Here is a 20,144-nt window from a genome sequence, read left to right on the forward strand (position 1 = left end):
TAAGCTTGAGAGGTGTTATGGATTTTTCAAGACACTTAGGGGAGGCCCCCACTATTGAAGCTAGCATTGCTGCGGAATGTTTTGGGCTAGAAGAGCCACTCACCTGTTTCACAGAGCGGCACACCCTAGCATAATGCCCTTGCTTCTTACATTTCAAATACACTGCGTCTTTAGCAGGACACTGAGTCCGGGGATGCCGGTTGTTTCCACAAAAAAAAACATCGAGCACCAGAAGTAGCAGCAGAAACAGACTCACAGTTATTTTCAGCACTAGATGATTCCTCCTCTCGACTCACTGCTGACACAGCAGCATTGACAGGTTCTGCTGAAGAGTAGGAGGCTGAATGCTTATGGGCCATTTCCAGAGTGCGGGCCTGTTCATAAGCAGTATTTAGGTTCAGTGTCCTATTCTCCAACAGACGCTGGCGTATTGCACACGAGACCAAACCATTAATGAAGGCATCCCGAACATAACTGTCACACGCTTCCTCCGCAGTTACACTTTTGAATTGGCAGTCCTTAGCAAGTAGCTTCAGTGCCTGCAGGAACTGATCCAGGGACTCACCTGAGTTTTGCCTGCGAGTGGCAAGTAAATGTCTGGCAAATATTTCATTCTTTGGTTTCACGTACAAAGATGTCAGGACCTCTTCAGCCTTCTCATAAGTCTCACACTCAGAAATAAAGTCATACACACTAGGAGCCACATAGTTAGTGAGAAGAACCAGTTTGTCAAGCGTAGGGGTAGTCAGCTGCACTGCTTGAACGAAGTTTGTAAATGTCCTCAGCCAGTGTGTCCACTCCTTGGCGGCCTGGGCAGAGTCAGGGTCCACCTCGAACCGGGGAGGGCGTAGAAGCCGTTCCATGGCGATTGAATTGTTTTACTGAATAAATTGAAGTAAACCCGGTGTAACCAGAATCAAGGTTTTATTCAGTAAACAATTCCACTACATTAGTACACTGCAAATAAAAAAACACGTTGTTGAACACAGACATAAACATAAATAAACACTTGAGTTAACTAAGAAGGTACATAAATCACACTCCTTATGAAAGACAGTATAACCAAGTATATACACAAAGCATATAACATACAAAGGGGCATCATAAGTAACATATACAAAGAATCAAGCATTGTACCATAATCTGGCGAGTCTACAGCTGTAATACGAGACACGTCAGCAAGGAACCACAAAAGTAAACAAAAGCTATAGAGACCACTAATATGAAACAGGTTTATTTTTACCACATTGTTGTCTGACATCAATACCACTGAGTGTCCCTTTACTCTCTCCCTGAATTCCTGTAGAGCTAGAAACGCTGCTTTTAACTCCAGCACGTTTATATGGAGTTCTCTGTCCTTGCAACTCCATTTTGCTGACACCATCAACTCCTCCATATGGGCTCCCCAGCCTTCTAGTGACGCATCCGAGAACAGCAAGAGGTTTGAAGAGGATTGTTGAAGGGGGACATCCACTGTCAGATTGTCGTCGTTCACCCACCACAGCAAGTCTTTCCTCACTTCTGCCGACAAGGGAATTTGCTCGTACGGGTGATCTACTATTGGTGACCAAAACTCCTTCATCCTCCATTGTAGGGACCGAAGGTGTAGCCTTCCTTGCGGTACTAGCTTCTCCAGGGAGGTTAGGATTCCCATTACCACCTGCCACTGTCTTGCTGGCTGTGTTTGTTTTCCCAGAAAGGCATTCACCACTTGTTTGCATTTCTCTATTCTTTGGTCTGTCGGGAATACTTTGGCTTCTGTTGTGTCTATAACCATTACCAGATACTCCAAACGTTGACTTGGATCCAACTGCAACTTCTGATTTATCACAATACCTAGGCTGTGACAAAGCTGCAGGAGGGTCGCCCTGTCCCTGAGTAATTTCTCCCTGGACTTTGCTATCACCAGCCAATCGTCCAGATATCTTATTAGCCTGATCCCCTGAGCATGCGCCCACGTCGACACGAGAGTGAACACTCTTGTAAACACTTGAGGAGACGTTGTCAATCCGAAGCACAGGACCTTGAATTCGAAAGCTTTCCCTGCAAGACTGAAGCGGAGAAATTTCCTTGAAGACTGATGGACTGGTATCTGAAAGTATGCGTCCTTCAGATCGACTGTCAGCATAAAGTCCCCGATCCTGACTGCTTGTAGAACCGTTTTTGGAGTTTCCATTTTGAAACTGGTTTTCCTTATAAACAGATTCAGAGTTGATAGGTCTATTACTGTCCTCCACTCCCCGTTGGCTTTGGGTACCAGGAAAATCCTGCTGTAGAAGCCTTTCGACAGACTGCATACTTGTTCCACAGCTCCTTTTTCCATCATCTTCTTCACTTCGTCCTGCAGAATAATGGCCTTCTGAGATTCATGGGCATAAGTGAAGTGGGGTAATGGCTGATCTGTCAGGGGCGGGGTTACCTTGAACGGGATCAAATACCCGATCCTGAGAACATCCACCACCTACTGCTCTGCCCCTAGTTCCTGCCACACCTTCCAGTGATTTGCCAGGCAACCCCCCACTGGTGTGGCTGAGTGATGAGAGGCGCCCATCCTCTCTTCTTGAGCCTCTCCCTCTTCCCCTACTGCCCCTCCCTCTGTTGTTTCTATTGTGAAAGGGCTGATGAGTTAGCCTCTTTGGGGAAGAGGGTCTTGTGGCTCTATTAGGGATGTTATGTCTCACTGTCTTCTTCCGAGATATTTGCTGCTGTCTCACCTCCAAAGGAGTAGCTTGACTGTTAGACATTTTCCTAACTGCCTGCTGCACCAACCTATCGTTATAGTGTCCATCCTTCTTCTATCTATCGCCTCTTCCAGTATGACCTCTGGCAACAGCAGTTGCGACTCCAAGATATCCCCATTCCTCATCGCTAACAGGGAATCCAAATCCACAGTGCGGCTTAGTCTAGCCAACGCTGCATCTCTCCTCATTAGCAGGATATTTGCCCAAACATTGGCACTTACGTTTGTCAGGTACGCAATCGCCTTGGAACCTGACTGTAGTAATCTAATGAACAATGATTCATCCACTACTTTTCTTGTCACTTCCGAGGATGCAATCTTCGCCACTGCTGTTGACCAAAGATCTAACCAAGAAGCAGCCTGAAAGACAGAAGAAGCTGTTGCTTCTAACGTAGCAGCCTCTTGGTACGTCATCGAAGGGCACTCTATTTTAACCTGATCCAAGGTTAATCCAGGCCTTAATCTTACAACATTAGGGTTCACTTGTCTAGACAGCAAACCAAAAAAAAAAAAAAAAAAAAACAAGGGGACCTTCCGGCTGTCATTAATATTTCCTTTGCTTCATCATTGGAGGGGGAAAAATTTAAATTTAAATGATCTATTTAGATCTTAAACGGATTATCCCTTTCCTTGCGAATCTTTGCGTTTACGTGCTGTAAGACAGAATCCACATGACTCGAACAAGGCAATTCATATGACACCTTGGTATCCCTTTTTAATCCAAATGCCATGTCAATTCCAGGAGGAAGCATACTGGCCGGTGTTTCTGTCTTCTCCGAAAGGTTATTGAATTGACGAATCAAATCAATCACCTCTGCATACGAGGCCAGAAACTCTTGGTTTTCTCCTTCCTCTGGCTCTAATGTACTGTTCTCTGTCACAAGGGATGTTGTCTCGCCCCTATCTTCTGACAAACGGCCCGGAATTCCACGGCCGCCTGCCCCTACGGCCGCGGTCTCTTTGATCTTTGCTGGCCGCCGTTGGCTCGATCCCGAATTAGTCAGAGGGGAACGAGGAACGCCTCACTCTTCTCCTGCTCACGGATCAGATCGAGAAATCTCTCTAGATCTCCAAGATGAAGGCTCCCTTGAAACAGATATAACTTCGTCTCTATTAGTATTGGTATCATTTACGAGCGTCGGAGAACTCGGCCTCGACCTTTCATCCAGACGGACACTGTCTTCCACGAACGTATCCGACGAGGTTGCCAACTCCCTATTCTTCGCACTTTTAATAGGAGCCTTATCATCCTTTGTACGTATTTTGAATGGCCTTACGGGCGAAACTGGGACCTGCATTCTATCCTCTGCTGCACCTTTCGCCGCCAACGTCGATTTTACCAGCGGTATTGTAGTCTTTGTAATCCGAACTGGCAACTCCGCATCGGCCGCTAGTCCGTCGGCTCTCTCGCTTGTTCGGATTCTTGCGAACGGCTTCGTCTGCTAGCCTTGTGCTTACTAGCCACTGACTTCCCGACCTTCCTGCTGACTTGGATACGACAGTCTTGGTCTGAAGATGAAGAATTGACTCTTCTCCTCTTAGCCCGAGGATCAGTCGCGAACTCCCGAATCCTCCTCCAACGCTTTACTGGCGCTCGCCGTGACGTTATCGGACTTAGCGATGACGCCGAACTAGAGGAAGAAGATGAAGAAGGCGAAATACACCTTTTCTTTTTCTCTCTCTTATCCATTCTCTTCTCTATATCCTGTAATTTCTGCATTACAGTTTGCATTGCCGAGTCAGAAGGCGTATTTGAGTCTGGGTGCAGCGAAATAGGCCGAGAAGCAGTCTGTGACGTCATCACGCCTGCCATATTGGTGTGTGACGTATGTTGTGATGTCACCCCTCTCGTAGGGAGAGACTGTGAGGTTTGTGCTGGCAACCGCACGTTTGCTGCCAAACTACCTCCCACGTTCTGCATTGCTGTAAACATTGAATTTGATGGCGTAGCCGCGGCATTAATTCCCATAAATTACAAGCCAGGGGGATGAGGAACATTCAGCGCTGCTGGACCCTGCTGGAACCGTGACGCCATATAATGCACAAGCAAACCATCCAAGGTTGGTACGCCTGGTAGGCCTAGCGCTGACCACGTACCATCCAACCTATGCGCTTCGGGAGCCGGAGCCTGGAACAAAGATGGCGGTGCTCCCCCTCTACCTGCTGGGAATAAAGGAGCGTGCATATTATTCATAAAATTACCCAAGGCCCCTCCTGACGTTTCTGATACTGAATCGCTAGGTGAAACCGAAGGGGTATGGGACAAATCAAAAGCAGGTGGTGAAACATATGGAGCAACCTGGTTTATTGCCGATACAAAAGAAGCCGGTAAGGTTTGGTCATCCAAAGATGGCGTCACCACCTTCCTTTTGTATTGGCCTTTCTCATAGAACTTTTTCCACTGTTCCACCGACCAACCGCGACAAACAGAACATAGATTAGTAACCGTACATACGTTTTCCCTGCACCTACTACACGTTGGATGAGGATCCCTCGACACCGAAGTTAGAAATCTAGAACATGGAAAGCCACCAAGTCCTGGGCATTTCCTTTGTCTCCTTTCGAAACGGCAGACGATCCCGATGTTGAGGCAAAAATCTCCATCATACCACTTATACACTCTTCACTCACACTGAGCACACTCGGAGAAAGAAAAAAGTAATAAGAAATGAAAAAAGAAATGATAAAAAACGGGCAAACTGAAAAAACGGCTTTAAATCAGATACAGTAAACACGGCTTATCTTAAAGGCGGTAGGAAAATAACTGGTGGGTCACAGGTAGCCGTGGGCATTCTGGGTATACATGCCCCGTGACCTGGTATAGATGCCAATAGTCCCTGGATCTCACAAGTGTAATTTTAATTCTACTGGTTTCCAGCTTGGCTCTAGTAAATCCTAATGTTAAGACCGAAGGTTTGTTCCGTATATGAACAAACTGAAGATAAATTTTATTCAAAATTTGAGATATCCAGACTACATTTTGAAAACTATTCCAGTTTCCAATCCTTCCACTTCAACTCACCAAATCCCTGATGTAATATTCATTAAAATTCTAATAAACAGCTTGACCCATAGCAAGAAAACAAAATGGAACTACATACTGCTAGGATTAAAAAAAATTCCATAAAGCTAAGATTACATATATTTTTTATTAATGGAATTCCACAGCTGTGCCTATCTTCTATAAAAAAAAAAAGTTTTGACAACGGTACCTGCAAGACAATGTACATGAAAATGGTAGTAAAAAATACAGTACTTAAATTTCAATATCGGTAGCATTTGCTTTATGTACTAATTATTTGCTGAACAACTTCTGATATATAAATCATGGTTAATGAAAGTATGACAGGTATTTTTAAACAACAAAACTCATGCAAATCTCAATCAACTGCCTTGCAATTTCATGTTACAATGCACCTCATGCTGAAGGTTCTTTGCATAGTGTCTTCAGTCCCTAGTTGCAACCCCTTTTGTTCCTTTTACTGTACCTCTTTCATATTCTCTTTCTTCCATCTTACTCTCCACCCTCTTCCAACAATTGATTGAGAGTGCAACTGCTTTGAGGTCTTCCTCCTGTTACACCTTACAAACCTTTTATACGGTCAGTTTCCATTTTAGAGCTGAATAACCTCGTAGGTCCTAGTGCTTGGCCTTTGGCCTAAATTCTATATATTCAATTCAGTTCATTAAATCTTTAAGGCCTTCTAAACAGTTTTCTGCCAATCGGAATGATTAAAGCTTTCTTCAAGTATAAAAACACTTGTTGATTAAAATAGATATCACAAACAAACAGAAGAAGAACAGTAAATAACAAATATAGATACATTACTACATACAGAAGTTATGTGCTTGGATTCGTTTTGACAAACACAAAAGGAAATGGAGACTTGAGGACTGACGATTATGGGCATTCCATCTATGATTGCAATCACTTTTCAGGCAGATTAGGTACTTTCACCAGGCAATTAGCATTTCCAATTTGTTCAAAACTTTTTTTTCACAACACAAACAGTTGTACTTGGTAGTTTTAGTCTTCTGGCTACCAACAATGAAACCAAATACAATACAGCAGTTACCAATATAATGGGTCAACTTTCATTTACAGTATAGAACATTTAAAATGATCACTTTTTAAATTATTTAAAAGCACTCCCATCCCGAGTTAAGATCATTGCTGTACCCCTTATTCATCTGAAACTTTCTCATTTCTCACTAGCCATAAAAAAATTATATAACATAATTATGGAATTTTTAAAATAAATGTAATTATCACCTTGCCCAGAGACCAAGACTAGAATCTTTTTGAAATTGCAAATAAAAATTTACGGGAGTAACTATTCCCAGTAGATATTAACTTCAGTTTATGACTATGGTAAAACTCCACAATTTATCGATTAAATAGTAAAATTCCATAATTTATCAGTTAAGTAGTAAAACTATAATTTATCAATTAAAATGGCACTACTAGTTTTCCACCGTTAGGGATGGTCCTTTCACCTTAACAAACACTAAATAACCTAACTAAGAGCAGCTATGCACTCAGATTAAGCTATGTACCTGGCAAATACTTTATAAAGGCTTTGCCAAATACAGATACATTTTATACAAACATGAAACAGTAACCTTACCACTGAGGTAAAATAATCATTGGCTCTCACAGGGCTGGTATGAAATGTTTGTTTTCCAATATTAATAAATACTACTTATATAACAGGGCTGCCAACTTTCTACTCATAAAGTGAGAAGCAGAAATCATTACTGCCCTTTTTCCTGTTCTAAGAATTTGTCTCATGGATGTGTGTGTGTTTTACTCTCTTTCTCACATGGTTTACCTTGGATAACCTTGTGCACATCATGGCAATGTTCTATAGTAGACTTGGACAGTAGACACTGTAAATTTTAAAAATTTCAGCGAACTGACAGTAAATTTCTAATATTCAATGGCATATCAACTTACCTCTAGGGAAAACAATACATGTTAATCAAAAAGTGATATGTTAATTTAGATTAAAATGTCTTTATTAATTGTCTTTAAGAAATCGATCTGTAAATGCAGAGGAACATCCAGAGCTATCATATTAATTTAGATTAAAATGTCTATTAATTATCTTTTACGAAATCAATTTGTAAATGCATGGGAACATACAGAGCTATCAAACCTGGTGAAATTTTCTTACATATATTAAAAATTTTCTGAAAACTCAGAAATGTCTGAACATAATAATTCTGACTGGAGTACTCAGTACTTCATTCACATATGGGGGAAGTCAATTCTGCTGTGTCTATACACCAATGCCAATTTGAAAACAATACAGTTCTTCAGCTGTCTCTTAATGTGGGACTATGAACCACATATGGAATGAGAGTTGGGGAATTAGCAGCGCTGTATGAATAAGAACTACGTATTTCATGAATGACACCCACTCATGAAACCAATAATTTCAAAGATGTGTTACATCAACCACAATGCACACTGATGCAATTCTCTAGGTGTAGGGTGTTTAGGATCTATGATGGCTGACTGTCAATACAAAATTCTCTGCTTATACAGTAGTTAAAATATCTTTACTGCTGCAAACTGTACAACGCAGTATTTAAAAAATATTTAGATGAATCTTTTACATCATAACTCCAAAATTCTTTGGAATTAAGATATTGTAATCGGAAGAGTATACGTACAATAATAATATAATAAAAATACGGCTGGGTGCTTTAAGCAACTACACTACAAATTACTATTTCTGCCTTGTTTACAGGAGTGTAATAAAAACCTTTCAACTATAAAAATGACTTGGTAAAAATTGAAGAGCATCTTAGATTCAGCACAATACTTAATTTCTGGGAAATTTGCAAATTGTCTCTTACAATACCTATATGTAATAATGTGCAATACAAAGCAAATTAGTTTTTATATAAGATGTCTGTATGCTTTTTGTCAAGTGATACAGAAAAGTTTTAATTACCATTATTATCACAAGTATAACCAGACCACTAGGTTGAGATCCCAAACTCCCATGGCTGGCCTGAAGGAGTAAGTGGTTTAAAAATAAAATATATTTACCAGATGTCCCTCGTTCTGACACTTGACAAAAGTGTAAGCAAAATTTACAATTATAGTCTTCTGACGTCTTAAATCCAAGATGCTCTATGCACAATAAATAGGATTAACTAGTTGGTTCCTACACGAACATAACTACATTACGTCTTTTCAAGTGCACTCGAGAGAAAATCTATGATTTTCTGTATGAAAAAAAAAAATTAACAAGTGAAACCACTTCAATCCCTCAAAATTTCAGATCACCAACAAGATGCCAATCTGTTATTACAATGAAAGACCTGATCACTTGCGCAAAGTCTGAAATAAAAATTCTTCACCTTATGAAGACCATTAATAAGTAGTACAAATGCAGTGTACTCGAGCACATGCATTCATACATATATATATACTATATATTATACAGTTATGATATTCATAATTAACATCCATTTACATATACAGCAAAGCAATTATTAATAAATAAGAAGTTTTTTAATCAATTTAAACCATATTTTGTTAAATTACAGTAAACTCTCGTTATCCGTGTTTGATAATCACGAATTTGGTACAACGCAATAAAGGTAAATTAAACTATAAATTTTGTAAACGCCAAAAATCGCTGAATATGCATCTACAAATTTTATCACGAAAAATTGCTGAATAGCGCAGTTCAATACCTAAAAATTGTGCTCAAAACTGTGTACGTGATTAAAACGCCCAGTATTTCCAATAATGCTATGTGTATTTTGTTTACAAATTATCCTGCCGAATTATTAAATATTAAACTTGAGAGAGGCCAAATTACAATCACCTACCTTCTTTACCCCCATATCTTTATGCCATCTTCTAAGTTAAATTAAGTTAAAAAAGGTAAAGAGAATGATGAAAGTATTGTTTTAATGTTATACCTGTTGCATAAATGTTTACAGCCATGAGCAACCAAACAAGAAACAATTTTTTTGCTAAGTACAACCAAATGAGATAACAACAACATCCGTTTTGCCTGTATTTCAACCATTGTACGATAGTAAACAATTACCATAGTTGTGTTATAAATGATATTATGTAGAATAGGACTGATATAATTTTATGTGATAACTTTACTTGCTGTGACATCATCAAGGCAATATACTGTTAAATTTAAACAGACAGTTGTAGCTGAAACTGATAAAATAATATTCAGGCATGGATAAAACTCCCAAACTTTGATACGAATTCAAATACAACCTTAGATAAAACCCGAGAGAAAATTATTTTACTCAAAACTACTGGGCATGATTCAAAGAGCACATTTAACTGTTGTTTGCACATTGACAAAAGATAAATAGCGTAAAGCTTGTTTTACAATGAAAACAAGTGAACATAACTAATGGAATCGGTGGATTATTACGCAGGCTATTAACAAAAAAATAATTAGTTCACAATGAGATGTATTTTTAAGTCAAATTTAGTCTTAAAAACATTGTCATATAACGAAAAATGACTTTGTCCCCTATAAGTAAAGTTTATAGATATTCATTTATGCTAACTAGGAGCAAGAACATACACTGAGAACAGAGTTGAATACGGCAAAATAAACTCGTATTCACCATCAGCTGATTTCCAAAACAAAAAATTGACCACTATGTTAGTATTGTATAGTATAATATGATATGAAGATACATAAAATATAACTGGATAAAGCGAAGTAATGTATAACTTTAAAAACTTCATGGAAAAAGATTCATATTTGTATTTTATAATTATACGTAGCTATCACCAAGCCTGACACCGTTCAATTATGCGGAAGTCCTACCGAATCTGATTCACGTTTCTTGTTCAATTTCTTTATTATACAATCTGATTCTCGTTTCGTGTTCAATTTCTTTCTGAACTGCATTATCATCATTAGAATGCACTGAACCTCCAGAATTAGCCAATAATAACCGAGTATACTGTAGGCTAGGCTACTGTACATACATTCGATTATTGTAATGTACGCAAGGCTAACTCTTGTTAATTTTATTCAATTTCTCTTTGTACTGAATTATCATTAGTCAATATTCATTGAACTGAGAGAATTAACTGATATCAATAATTTCTACACCATATATGCACCGAGTAACTAAACTGTATAGTGTAGGCTAGGTATATATGTGAAGATGGTACCAATTACCCTAGTGTAGGCTAGGCTATATTCGAGATACACTTTTTTTCAACAAACGATGGGTTTTTTGGAACCTAACCCCATCGTAAGTAAGAGACAACTTGTACGTATTTATTTCAAGTTAGTAGAGTCCATTTAGGTAATGCATAAATAAAACTTTGGCGTTAGGTCTATATTACATTGGTTTACCATTAATCCTTATGGGAAATGTGTGTTTCATAACCATGATTTTGATATCCACGACCATTTTCTGAAACTAATTAGGCGCGGACAACGAGAGTTGACTGTACTTTCATATTAACAAACCGCAGACTCCATGCTTTTACAATATCCCAAGCAATGGATAGTCTGCATTCATTTCCTTCTTAACAGAGAACAAAACAAGCTGGCATAGAATAAACACTGCCTGTATCTAAACATTGAACTGAACACAAAGACCTATGGTACTATACCATCAATTACTCTACACTAGTTGAGCATGGTGTGCCTGTCATAAATGTTGCGGCGCTGCTCTTGCACCTGCCGTTTCCACTTGTCTTGCTGGTGGCCTACTCTGCCGAGGACGTTAGGTCTTACGCGTAAAGGCTGTGCCATTCCAGGTGCCCCCTCTATGGCTCCAGCTTCCTCCTCTTCATTGGTGTGCTCTTGGTATGACGGCTGCGAGCGCCTCTTGTTCAGCAGTGGATCGAGACAGAGGAGGAACAACATGTAGACCACCAACAGGGAGATTATCCAGAGTACCAAAATGACAACAACCTGAAAAACAAAGTAATTATATGATGACTTGCGTTTAAATCCCTGTGACTCGTTACACACACAAAACAGTACACAGTCAAGGGCTTACTGTAGGTTAATGGAAAAAATGAAAGCACCTTATAAAAAATGATTTCAAATACTGAATACTAGTCCAAAATGATATATAAATGTATTCCCTGAGGTGAACTAACAACTGGATTATGTTTCTGCATCATTCCAAAATTGAAACCGACAAAAATCTAGAATTTACATCGTGTAAACTGTATGACTCATTACATATGCCATTTTTAAAGACAAAAATTAACTTTTTTCAACACATCCATTACTTTTACATGGCATTTTGTGCACAGTGTGAAATCCACACACTGGTATAAATGTAAATTCAACTCTGCCACTGTAAGTTCATGCAATATTTATATGGCTCCATAATAATTTATTTAGCTCTTGCAGGCCTGGTACAAAGGCTTTTTTATATTGACAAAGTTTAGATTTTATCTATTATATGACCTTTGTGGGCAACCCATTCCACAGGCAAGGCGAGATGAAAAATCTATGTGTTTCACTTAGTATTCTATATGAACAATTTCCTTACCTTATCTGTCAATTTAGATCTGAAATATCCTTCGTGTTTTAGACAAACAAACTACTTTTTGGCGCTGAAAGACTTTTGATCAACATCTAACTGAAACTTCACACTTGCCAACATTTCGGGTGTCACTTGCCAACATTTCGGGTGTTAGGTTACCTCAAACTTCTATATCTGCTCTGCAAAATTTGGCCGTTTTATGACTTCTTTCTTCCCTCTTGTTAAATGTGCCTTTTGTTGGTCTTGTATGTCCTTGTATAAAATGCTATTCTCATATTTGGAAGGCTTTATTCTGTGTACACCTCTGATAAGACTGGGTGAAAGCTATTCACTAAGGAGTGATTCTGCCTTACCTAGTGTAACACTGAGAGGGCTACTCTTCACACATATTTATGTTTTCTTGGGCCAGATAAGGTCAGTGGGTTGCCATCCAAAAATGTTGCCAACACATAATTACCATTAAGTGATTTATGAAAAGACATCAAAATAACTCATGACAGAAAGCAACATTAATATATTTCAAGACACAAAAGTTTTACCTTGATAGTGGTGCTGTTACGACTCTCATACTTGCACTCGCACTGGGCACAAAACTCTTGTCCATTCGGCTCTATGTTTTTCGGAATTTTCGGGAGCACTACATTCTCGCAGTCACTGAAATGTCAATAAAAAAGATTGTCACTTTAAGAACAAAAAATAAACGGGATTAAAGCAGAACATTCTCATTACAATACGGCTACAGATTATACAAAACTTAAAATAATCATATCCTACAAATGGGAGTATTTTACTTAGAGTATATCATGTATAGGCAGTCCCCGGGTTACGACGGGTTCAGCTTACGACGTTCCGAGGTTAAGGCGCTTTTCAATTATATTCATCAGAAATTATTTCCAGGGTTACGACACATGTTCTAGGGTTACGACGCCTACAACGCTCATCTGGCACAAGAAATATGACACCAAAAATGCAAAATAATCAATACATAGTTGGTTTTCAATGCGCCCAAAGCATTAAAAGTAAGGTTTTCTTAGGATTTTTGACGATGTTCCAGCTTACAACGGGTCTCAAGAACGGAACCCCCCGGTCCGTAACCCGGGGACTGCCTGTAAATGCTTCAGAACTTGGCTGAAAAGTGGAATTATCCTAGAAAGACGAGTTAACATTTTTCTTCCAAGTGGGCACCTGGCTTTTGTATCATGTCATTCCAGAGCTTTGAAGAAATGAGGGTACATAATACATCCAGCTAGTGGGGTTGGAAGTCATTCCTAGTTAAATAAAGTGATTTTCCATCTCGGGCATTCCTATTCTGACCACACCACGAGCAATGTTGTCCAGTGAAGCCATTCATACATTACCACCCCTAACTTAACCTTCAGATATTAGGGTCTCTGCAGTATCTGTTTAATTACAGTAAATTTCATCCAGAAAGAGACTGTGAGAGCATTTCATCTTAACTTGGCCAGTAGATGAGAACAAGCAAACACTACCCTTTTAACGGTCTTGGGTTTCGTCCATGTCTGAAATGTGCAGGCTTCTGTTTTCAAAGGACCACAATACTGATGCCAAGTCAAAATCAGGGGTTCCATCCCTATCCTGAAGTATCTGTGAATAGTCAGCTCTGGAGCTGGTGGCACAACAGGAATTCCCAGGGAAAGTTTTAGCATTTTCCCATAAACAGAGGCCTACCACAAATCCTTGAGTGGTTGGAATGGGAAAACTAGCTGCCTGAGTAAAAGCGGTCCAAATCTTTTAAGCTGGAGTTAGAGATCTTGTCCAAAAGCTTCTCCTGACATTAGGTGCCCTTATTACTTTTAGTCATAACTTCCCAGGGGGAAGTGGGATTGTACTGAACTCCTTCAAAAGGTGACTGTAGCCTCTTCACTCTGTTGTGGGACTATGGCAGCTGGTATGCCTAAATCAATCCCCTTTTTGATGGTTTTAGATCATACTTACCCTAGCAGATGACTACCCCTTAGTATTGGCACAGATTGAAGAGACTGGAAATGTCTGTACAACTCTGGGCTGAGGGTACCATCACCATTAATCTTAAGCCCTGTAGGTCCAAACAGCAACTGGAGCCAAAAGGTGGATTAATACTCGAGGCCAAGTTCAGAGCTGAAAGATATTTCCCTGCCACAAGGCCTACAGAAATTTCCTGAACGATCAATTAATAAGGACCTGACAAAACACATCCTTCAGTTTCACAGACAATAAAGTCCCCTTTGTGAATAGTGACAAACTGACACTACAGGTTTAATGGGCTGAGAAGCCCACCCATACTTAGGAATTTCAGTACTGTATAGAATTATTTACATAGAAAAATAAGTTTACTGGTTTCAATTTATGCTAGTGTTAAATGGTGTTTTTTTTTTTTTTATACTTAAGGGTTTATTGACCTAAGTTGTCCATGTGCACAGATTACTACACTGGCAATGCAGTCCAGGTTTAGAACAGGCAAACATAGGCTACAGATCAACATGAGGATAAATCTTCTAGAGCCAGCTGGAAACTGGTAAAAAAAAAAAAATAAAATAAAATAAAATTGCAGCATAAGGTATTGGTGGCAATGGGGTTTGACCACTCGGGTGAGAGAGGAGGAAACAACCTTCACCCAAGAATGCTGTGACGCATCAGTTTCTTCCAGCCCTGGGAATCCATGGAGAAGTCGCAAGAGGTGGGCAGTTGCGTTAAGACCATAGAGTTGTTAGCTATGAAAAATAAAAATTAATTAAAAATTTGTCATTTGTTCATCGTTGAACAAGTCTAGGTCTACGTGAGGATAGTCTCACTTTTGGTGGGAGGAGAGGAAGTCTCGAACCGATTGGAGGTTTAGCACACCTGGTCTCATTTCCCAGATAAGTAAACACCGCGACATATGCCTCTGAGGAGCCAAATAAAAGGTTATCAAATGGTCAGACTACTGGGGTAATATACATTTGTGTAGGAACAATATATTGGAAACACCCAATTAAACAAGGCAAGCTTTAACAACTTACCATTTGCTTGGTGCTACATGCTTTGTGTAGCTGACACATGTGCTCTTGGTACCATTGACATTTGAAGGATTAGGGCAGACACATATACATCGTTTATCTTCACTCTGGGCCTGCAGGGGGAAAACATTCACAGCAATTAGGCATATGATACAGTAATAAAGCTATACTTTTAATTATATTACTAAATTAACATGATTAAAATATACATTTCAACAACAGCACTTAACATGCCTAACTCTCACAGGGGTAGCCCAAAAGATTTGTTGTAATAAAAATATATAAATTATTTTCCCCATGAACTTAGGAATAAGGCAGAACGAGAGAGAACCCATCCCTCCAAGTGCCACACAAAATGGAAAAGGCCATGTAGCTCCTTAATACACACTGTTAAGGCTAAAGCTAGCAAAAAGACAGTCTGTAGGGATCATCTGATGCTCAAACTACGTTACAAAGATCAACGGCACACCCAACTTGGAGGGATGAAGCTCCCGAAGAGAACAAGACTGTTCAGAAATCGTCATGAGGATGGATAACTTGACTGACGTGGAGAGACCCCAGCCCTTCGGCTTTATGTCTAATTATGCATCAGTAGTTCATATTGTAAAACTTTTATGAACAAGAAGTTAGGTTCCTCTTTAAAATGGTTTCAAAGTTTGCTTCACAAGGATTAAGTAATATGCTGACTGATGAAAAACTGTTTTCTACAAAGCTTCATTTGGAGGTGTTAAGGTATTAAAAATAATAATTACAAGTAACAAATTAATTCTCAGGTAAGCAATTTTAACTGAAATTTGGCCAAGTTCTTGGTTGATTCAACCCCTTTTTATCTGGCAGATTAGTACCTAGTATGTCTTAGGCTTGAGGGTCATGTTGAGTTAAAGGTGGCTGGGGCTGTGCATCCCCTTTATGGATACTGATCAAGATGTGCCCAAGGTTTGCAGTTGGTTTTAGTTCTTATCTTTTATGATAGTGTCAGTTAATTATGATTTTCCAAAGAAAAATGAAAAGAACTATTAAAAAAAAACATGTATACCTCACAAAAAGTTACTCCATCTCCCCATCTCAGTAAATCTCATTAATATTTTAAACAAATACCCTCAGAATTTGTTACCGAATAGAGTTCTTATCCGTTACGATATTGTGAGAGCTGTAATGATAATTTTACATAATGAAATAATACAAATTGACAGAAAAATCATATATAACTTGGTAAAATCAGTATCTTCTTAAGAAAGTCTTGGAAAAGAGGCCCAAAGAGGGTTGTATAAATAGTAATTTTCAACTTCCCATGAAAGGTAAGAAAAAAAGGCATTTTTTTTATGCTTTGTGCATTTGCATATCTTTCTTTTTCCACTGATGAGTTTTCTATAAAAAAAAAAAAAAAAGGTAACTCCAGGCAATAACTCTGAACGAACTGCAAGGAACGTTCCCGTAAGTACGACAGCCACTAGGGATTGGGCTGTCAAACGTATTTGGCCATGTTGAGTACTGGCTCCTGTGGGTTAATTACAGTCGACACCCCTACAAATGATTAAGAATTTACAAATAATGGTAAATTCTTAATATGCAACCCAAATGCTAAAGGAAACTGGAACTTCCACAGAAATAACCGATGCGGTGTTATCACCTAGATCTACCGAACGTTCCCGCAAATATGACAGCCACTGTAGGTAGATTAGGGCATCAAACGCATTTCGCCGTGTTTAGTACTGGCCGCTGAGGGTTACAGTCAACCCGCCAAAACTAACGGTACCTAATTTCTTAGCCCTCTTACGCCGGAGCCCTAAAAATCAAAACGTCTCCCGTATGCCGGGCCTGGTTTGGAGTGAGCGCGGAAGTGGAAAAAATAATTTTTCAAAAATTACAGCGCGCGTACTTTGAAGATTAAGAGTTTATTTTTGGCTCCTTTTTTTGTCATTGCCTGAAGTTTAAAATGCAACCATCAGAAATGAAAAATAATATCATTATCATATGTAAATAATGCGATATATGGTAGCGAAAAAAAAAAAATTCATACATAATTGTATTCAAATCACGCTGTGCAGAAAACGGTCAAAGCTAACCAGTTACTTTTTTTTTGCGTTGTATTGTACACTAAATTGCGATCATTTTGATATATAATACATTGTAAAACAATAAAAGCAACACCGGAAAAATATTATCACAAAATGATGTACGAAATTCACCGTAATTCTAAATAATGTTCTAGAGACTTCCAATTTGTTTCAAAATTAAGACAAATGATTGAATATTACGATACTGTAAGAGTTTTAGATTAGAATTGCAGATTTCGACCATTTCGGACGAGTTAAATTTGACCGAATGTCGAAATTTTAATATATATATTTTTTATATGGACATATTTCGAAGATGGAAAAAGCTACAACCTTCAATTATTTTTTATTGTATTTTTCATGAATTTGCGCACATTTTGATATATGAAACTCTATAAAAAGGCTAATATGAAAAGGAGCAAATATTAGGATAATGCCATGTCAGTATTTCGGAGACTTGCGGCCGCGAATCGGCGCGCGGAGTGAAGGTAAATATATTTTTTCAAAAATTCACCATAAATCACAATATTGTTTTAGAGACTTCAAATTTGTTTCAAAATGAAGAAAAATGACAGAATATTACTAGGCCATAAGAGTTTTAGCTTACAATTGCGTTTTTCAACTATTTCGGTAGAGTCAAATTTGACCGAACGTGGTTTTTTTTCTATTTATCGTGATTTATATGCAAATATTTCGAAAAAAGAGAAAAGCTACAACCTTCAATCATTTTTAGTTGTATTCTACATGAAATTACGCACATTTTCAATATAACTTTATGTAACAGCTAATTTTAAATGGTGCAAACATTTCGACAATCGCACAAAAAAATTCTGATTTTTCGGAATTACCGCGCGAACGTAATGTTTTTTTTTTTCATAAATTCACCATAAATCGAAATATTGTGCTAGAGACTTCCAAGTCGTTGCAAAATGAAGGTAAATGATTGAATATTACTAGAATATAAGAGTTTTAGCTTACAATTGCGTTTTTCGACCATTTCGGTAGAGTCAAAGTTGACCGAAAGTTGAAATTTTTGCACTTAACGTTATTTATATGAAAATATTTCAAAACTGATAAAAGCTACAACCATGGGTTGTTTTTTGTTGTATTGTGCATGAAATTGCGCACATTTCCATATATAAAACTTTATGTAACGGCAAATTTAAAAGGGTGCAAACATTAGGACAATCGCACGAAAAAATTTATCGGAAGAGTTATCGCACGAACGTAAGGAAAAAGTTTTTTCATAAATTCACCATAAATCGAAATATTGTGCTAGAGACGTCCAATTTGTTGCAAAATGAAGGCAAATGATTGAATATTACTATAATGTAAGAGTTTTAGCTTACAATTGCGTTTCTCGACCATTTCTGTAGAGTCAAAGTTGACCGTTAAGGTTGAAATTTTTGCACTTATCGTTATTTATATTGAATATTTCAAAACTGATAAAAGCTACAATCATGAGTATTTTTTAGTTGTATTGTGCATGAAATTGCGCACATTTTCATATATAATACTTCATGTAAAGGATAATTTAAAATGGTGCAATAATTATGTCAAAGTGACTAAATAATTTCCGAGATGTGTCACTGATACTTTTTAGTGCGATAAGAAAGAAATTCGCGCTTGCGCGCCTGCGTAGCGATTGTAAACAAAACAACGCCTTGATCGTGAACTCCCAGCATCCCCCCAAGGCGCGTGATACAAAAGTTTTCGGCTGGTAGGCCTATAAGTATTTTTCCGCGAATTTTTAAAAAAACTTTTTTGAGCCGACGTATGATACGTCCAATCGGCATACTTTTTTTTTGTTCCCCCGGTGGGGACGACATTTGACTCGACGTTTAATACGTCCAATCGGCGTAAGAGGGTTAATATGCAACCCAAATACTATAGGAAACTGGAACTTCCAAAGAAATACCAGACACGGAGGTATTACCTAGAACTACCAAGAAAAAAAAAAAAAGGTTGCCCTCGTCTGGAGTGGGGGGTGTTTGATATATAATTCAGTCTGTCCTTTATGGGTTAGGCTAATACTCGCTTCAACAATCTAGGCCTATTCTAGTGACCTAGGCTACGTCAGCTTAACCAAAACTAGCCCTTTGAGATAAAAAAAAAAAAAAAAAGACGTAGCATATAAAATATTTTAAAGAATATTAGACATAGTAACAGTCAAATAATATAGAATAATCGGTAAATATATCGTAAACAAAACAATAAAGTTTAATAACAGAGGTCAAGATGGGCTTTCTGGGGGTCCATCTTCGTCGACCTCGGTCCTTTTAGTAGGTCTGTAAAAAAAAGCATGACCTATTTTAAAGTTGATTAGACACAGAGGAATTTATATAAAGATTCAAATGACGTAAAATGACACCCAATGGATAATTACCGAGTTCGCTATAGCGCAGAAAGAGAGGAAAACTAGAATGACGACGTCGGACTTCGCCATGTCTCTCTCTCAGGTGATTGGGGGTTTGGCAGCGGGATGTTGATAGTAAACATTTACAGTGGCGCACCGTCGTCGACGCTCTAAAAACGTCGAATTTTCATATATTTCTCATTAAAAACGGCTCATTATTGGTCAATTAATGCTTCATTAAACTAATAAAAATAATTTTAACTCGTCAATTGAGACATAAATGAAAAATGTATAAGGACTAATTCAATAAGTATTATAAAGTGGGACACCGTAATCAACGTGATAAAACCTGCAAAAATGACCAATATTTCAGAGTGAATAGATTAATTTATTAGTCATTAATTAAATAAATACAATTAATTTTCTTATATCTATCGGCACATAAATGATAAATGTAATAGGAATCGCTT

At 38.2% G+C, this 20,144-nt stretch overlaps 1 protein-coding gene across 1 annotated transcript; it reads right to left on the reverse strand.

The window, feature by feature from the left end:
• Positions 1-5,866: 5,866 nt before the first annotated feature.
• Positions 5,867-19,857, reverse strand: LOC135196119 (uncharacterized protein CG1161-like). Its single transcript, XM_064222585.1, has 4 exons — positions 19,705-19,857; positions 15,265-15,374; positions 12,805-12,919; positions 5,867-11,679 (listed from the first exon to the last, which is right to left on the reverse strand). The coding sequence occupies exons 1-4, from the start codon at positions 19,762-19,764 to the stop codon at positions 11,392-11,394; spliced, it is 573 nt and encodes a 190-aa protein (XP_064078655.1). The 5' UTR covers positions 19,765-19,857; the 3' UTR covers positions 5,867-11,391.
• Between the last annotated feature and the right edge of the window lie 287 nt (positions 19,858-20,144).

This window comes from Macrobrachium nipponense, chromosome 17, assembly GCF_015104395.2.
Source record: "Macrobrachium nipponense isolate FS-2020 chromosome 17, ASM1510439v2, whole genome shotgun sequence".
In the NCBI taxonomy this organism is placed as follows: domain Eukaryota; kingdom Metazoa; phylum Arthropoda; class Malacostraca; order Decapoda; family Palaemonidae; genus Macrobrachium; species Macrobrachium nipponense.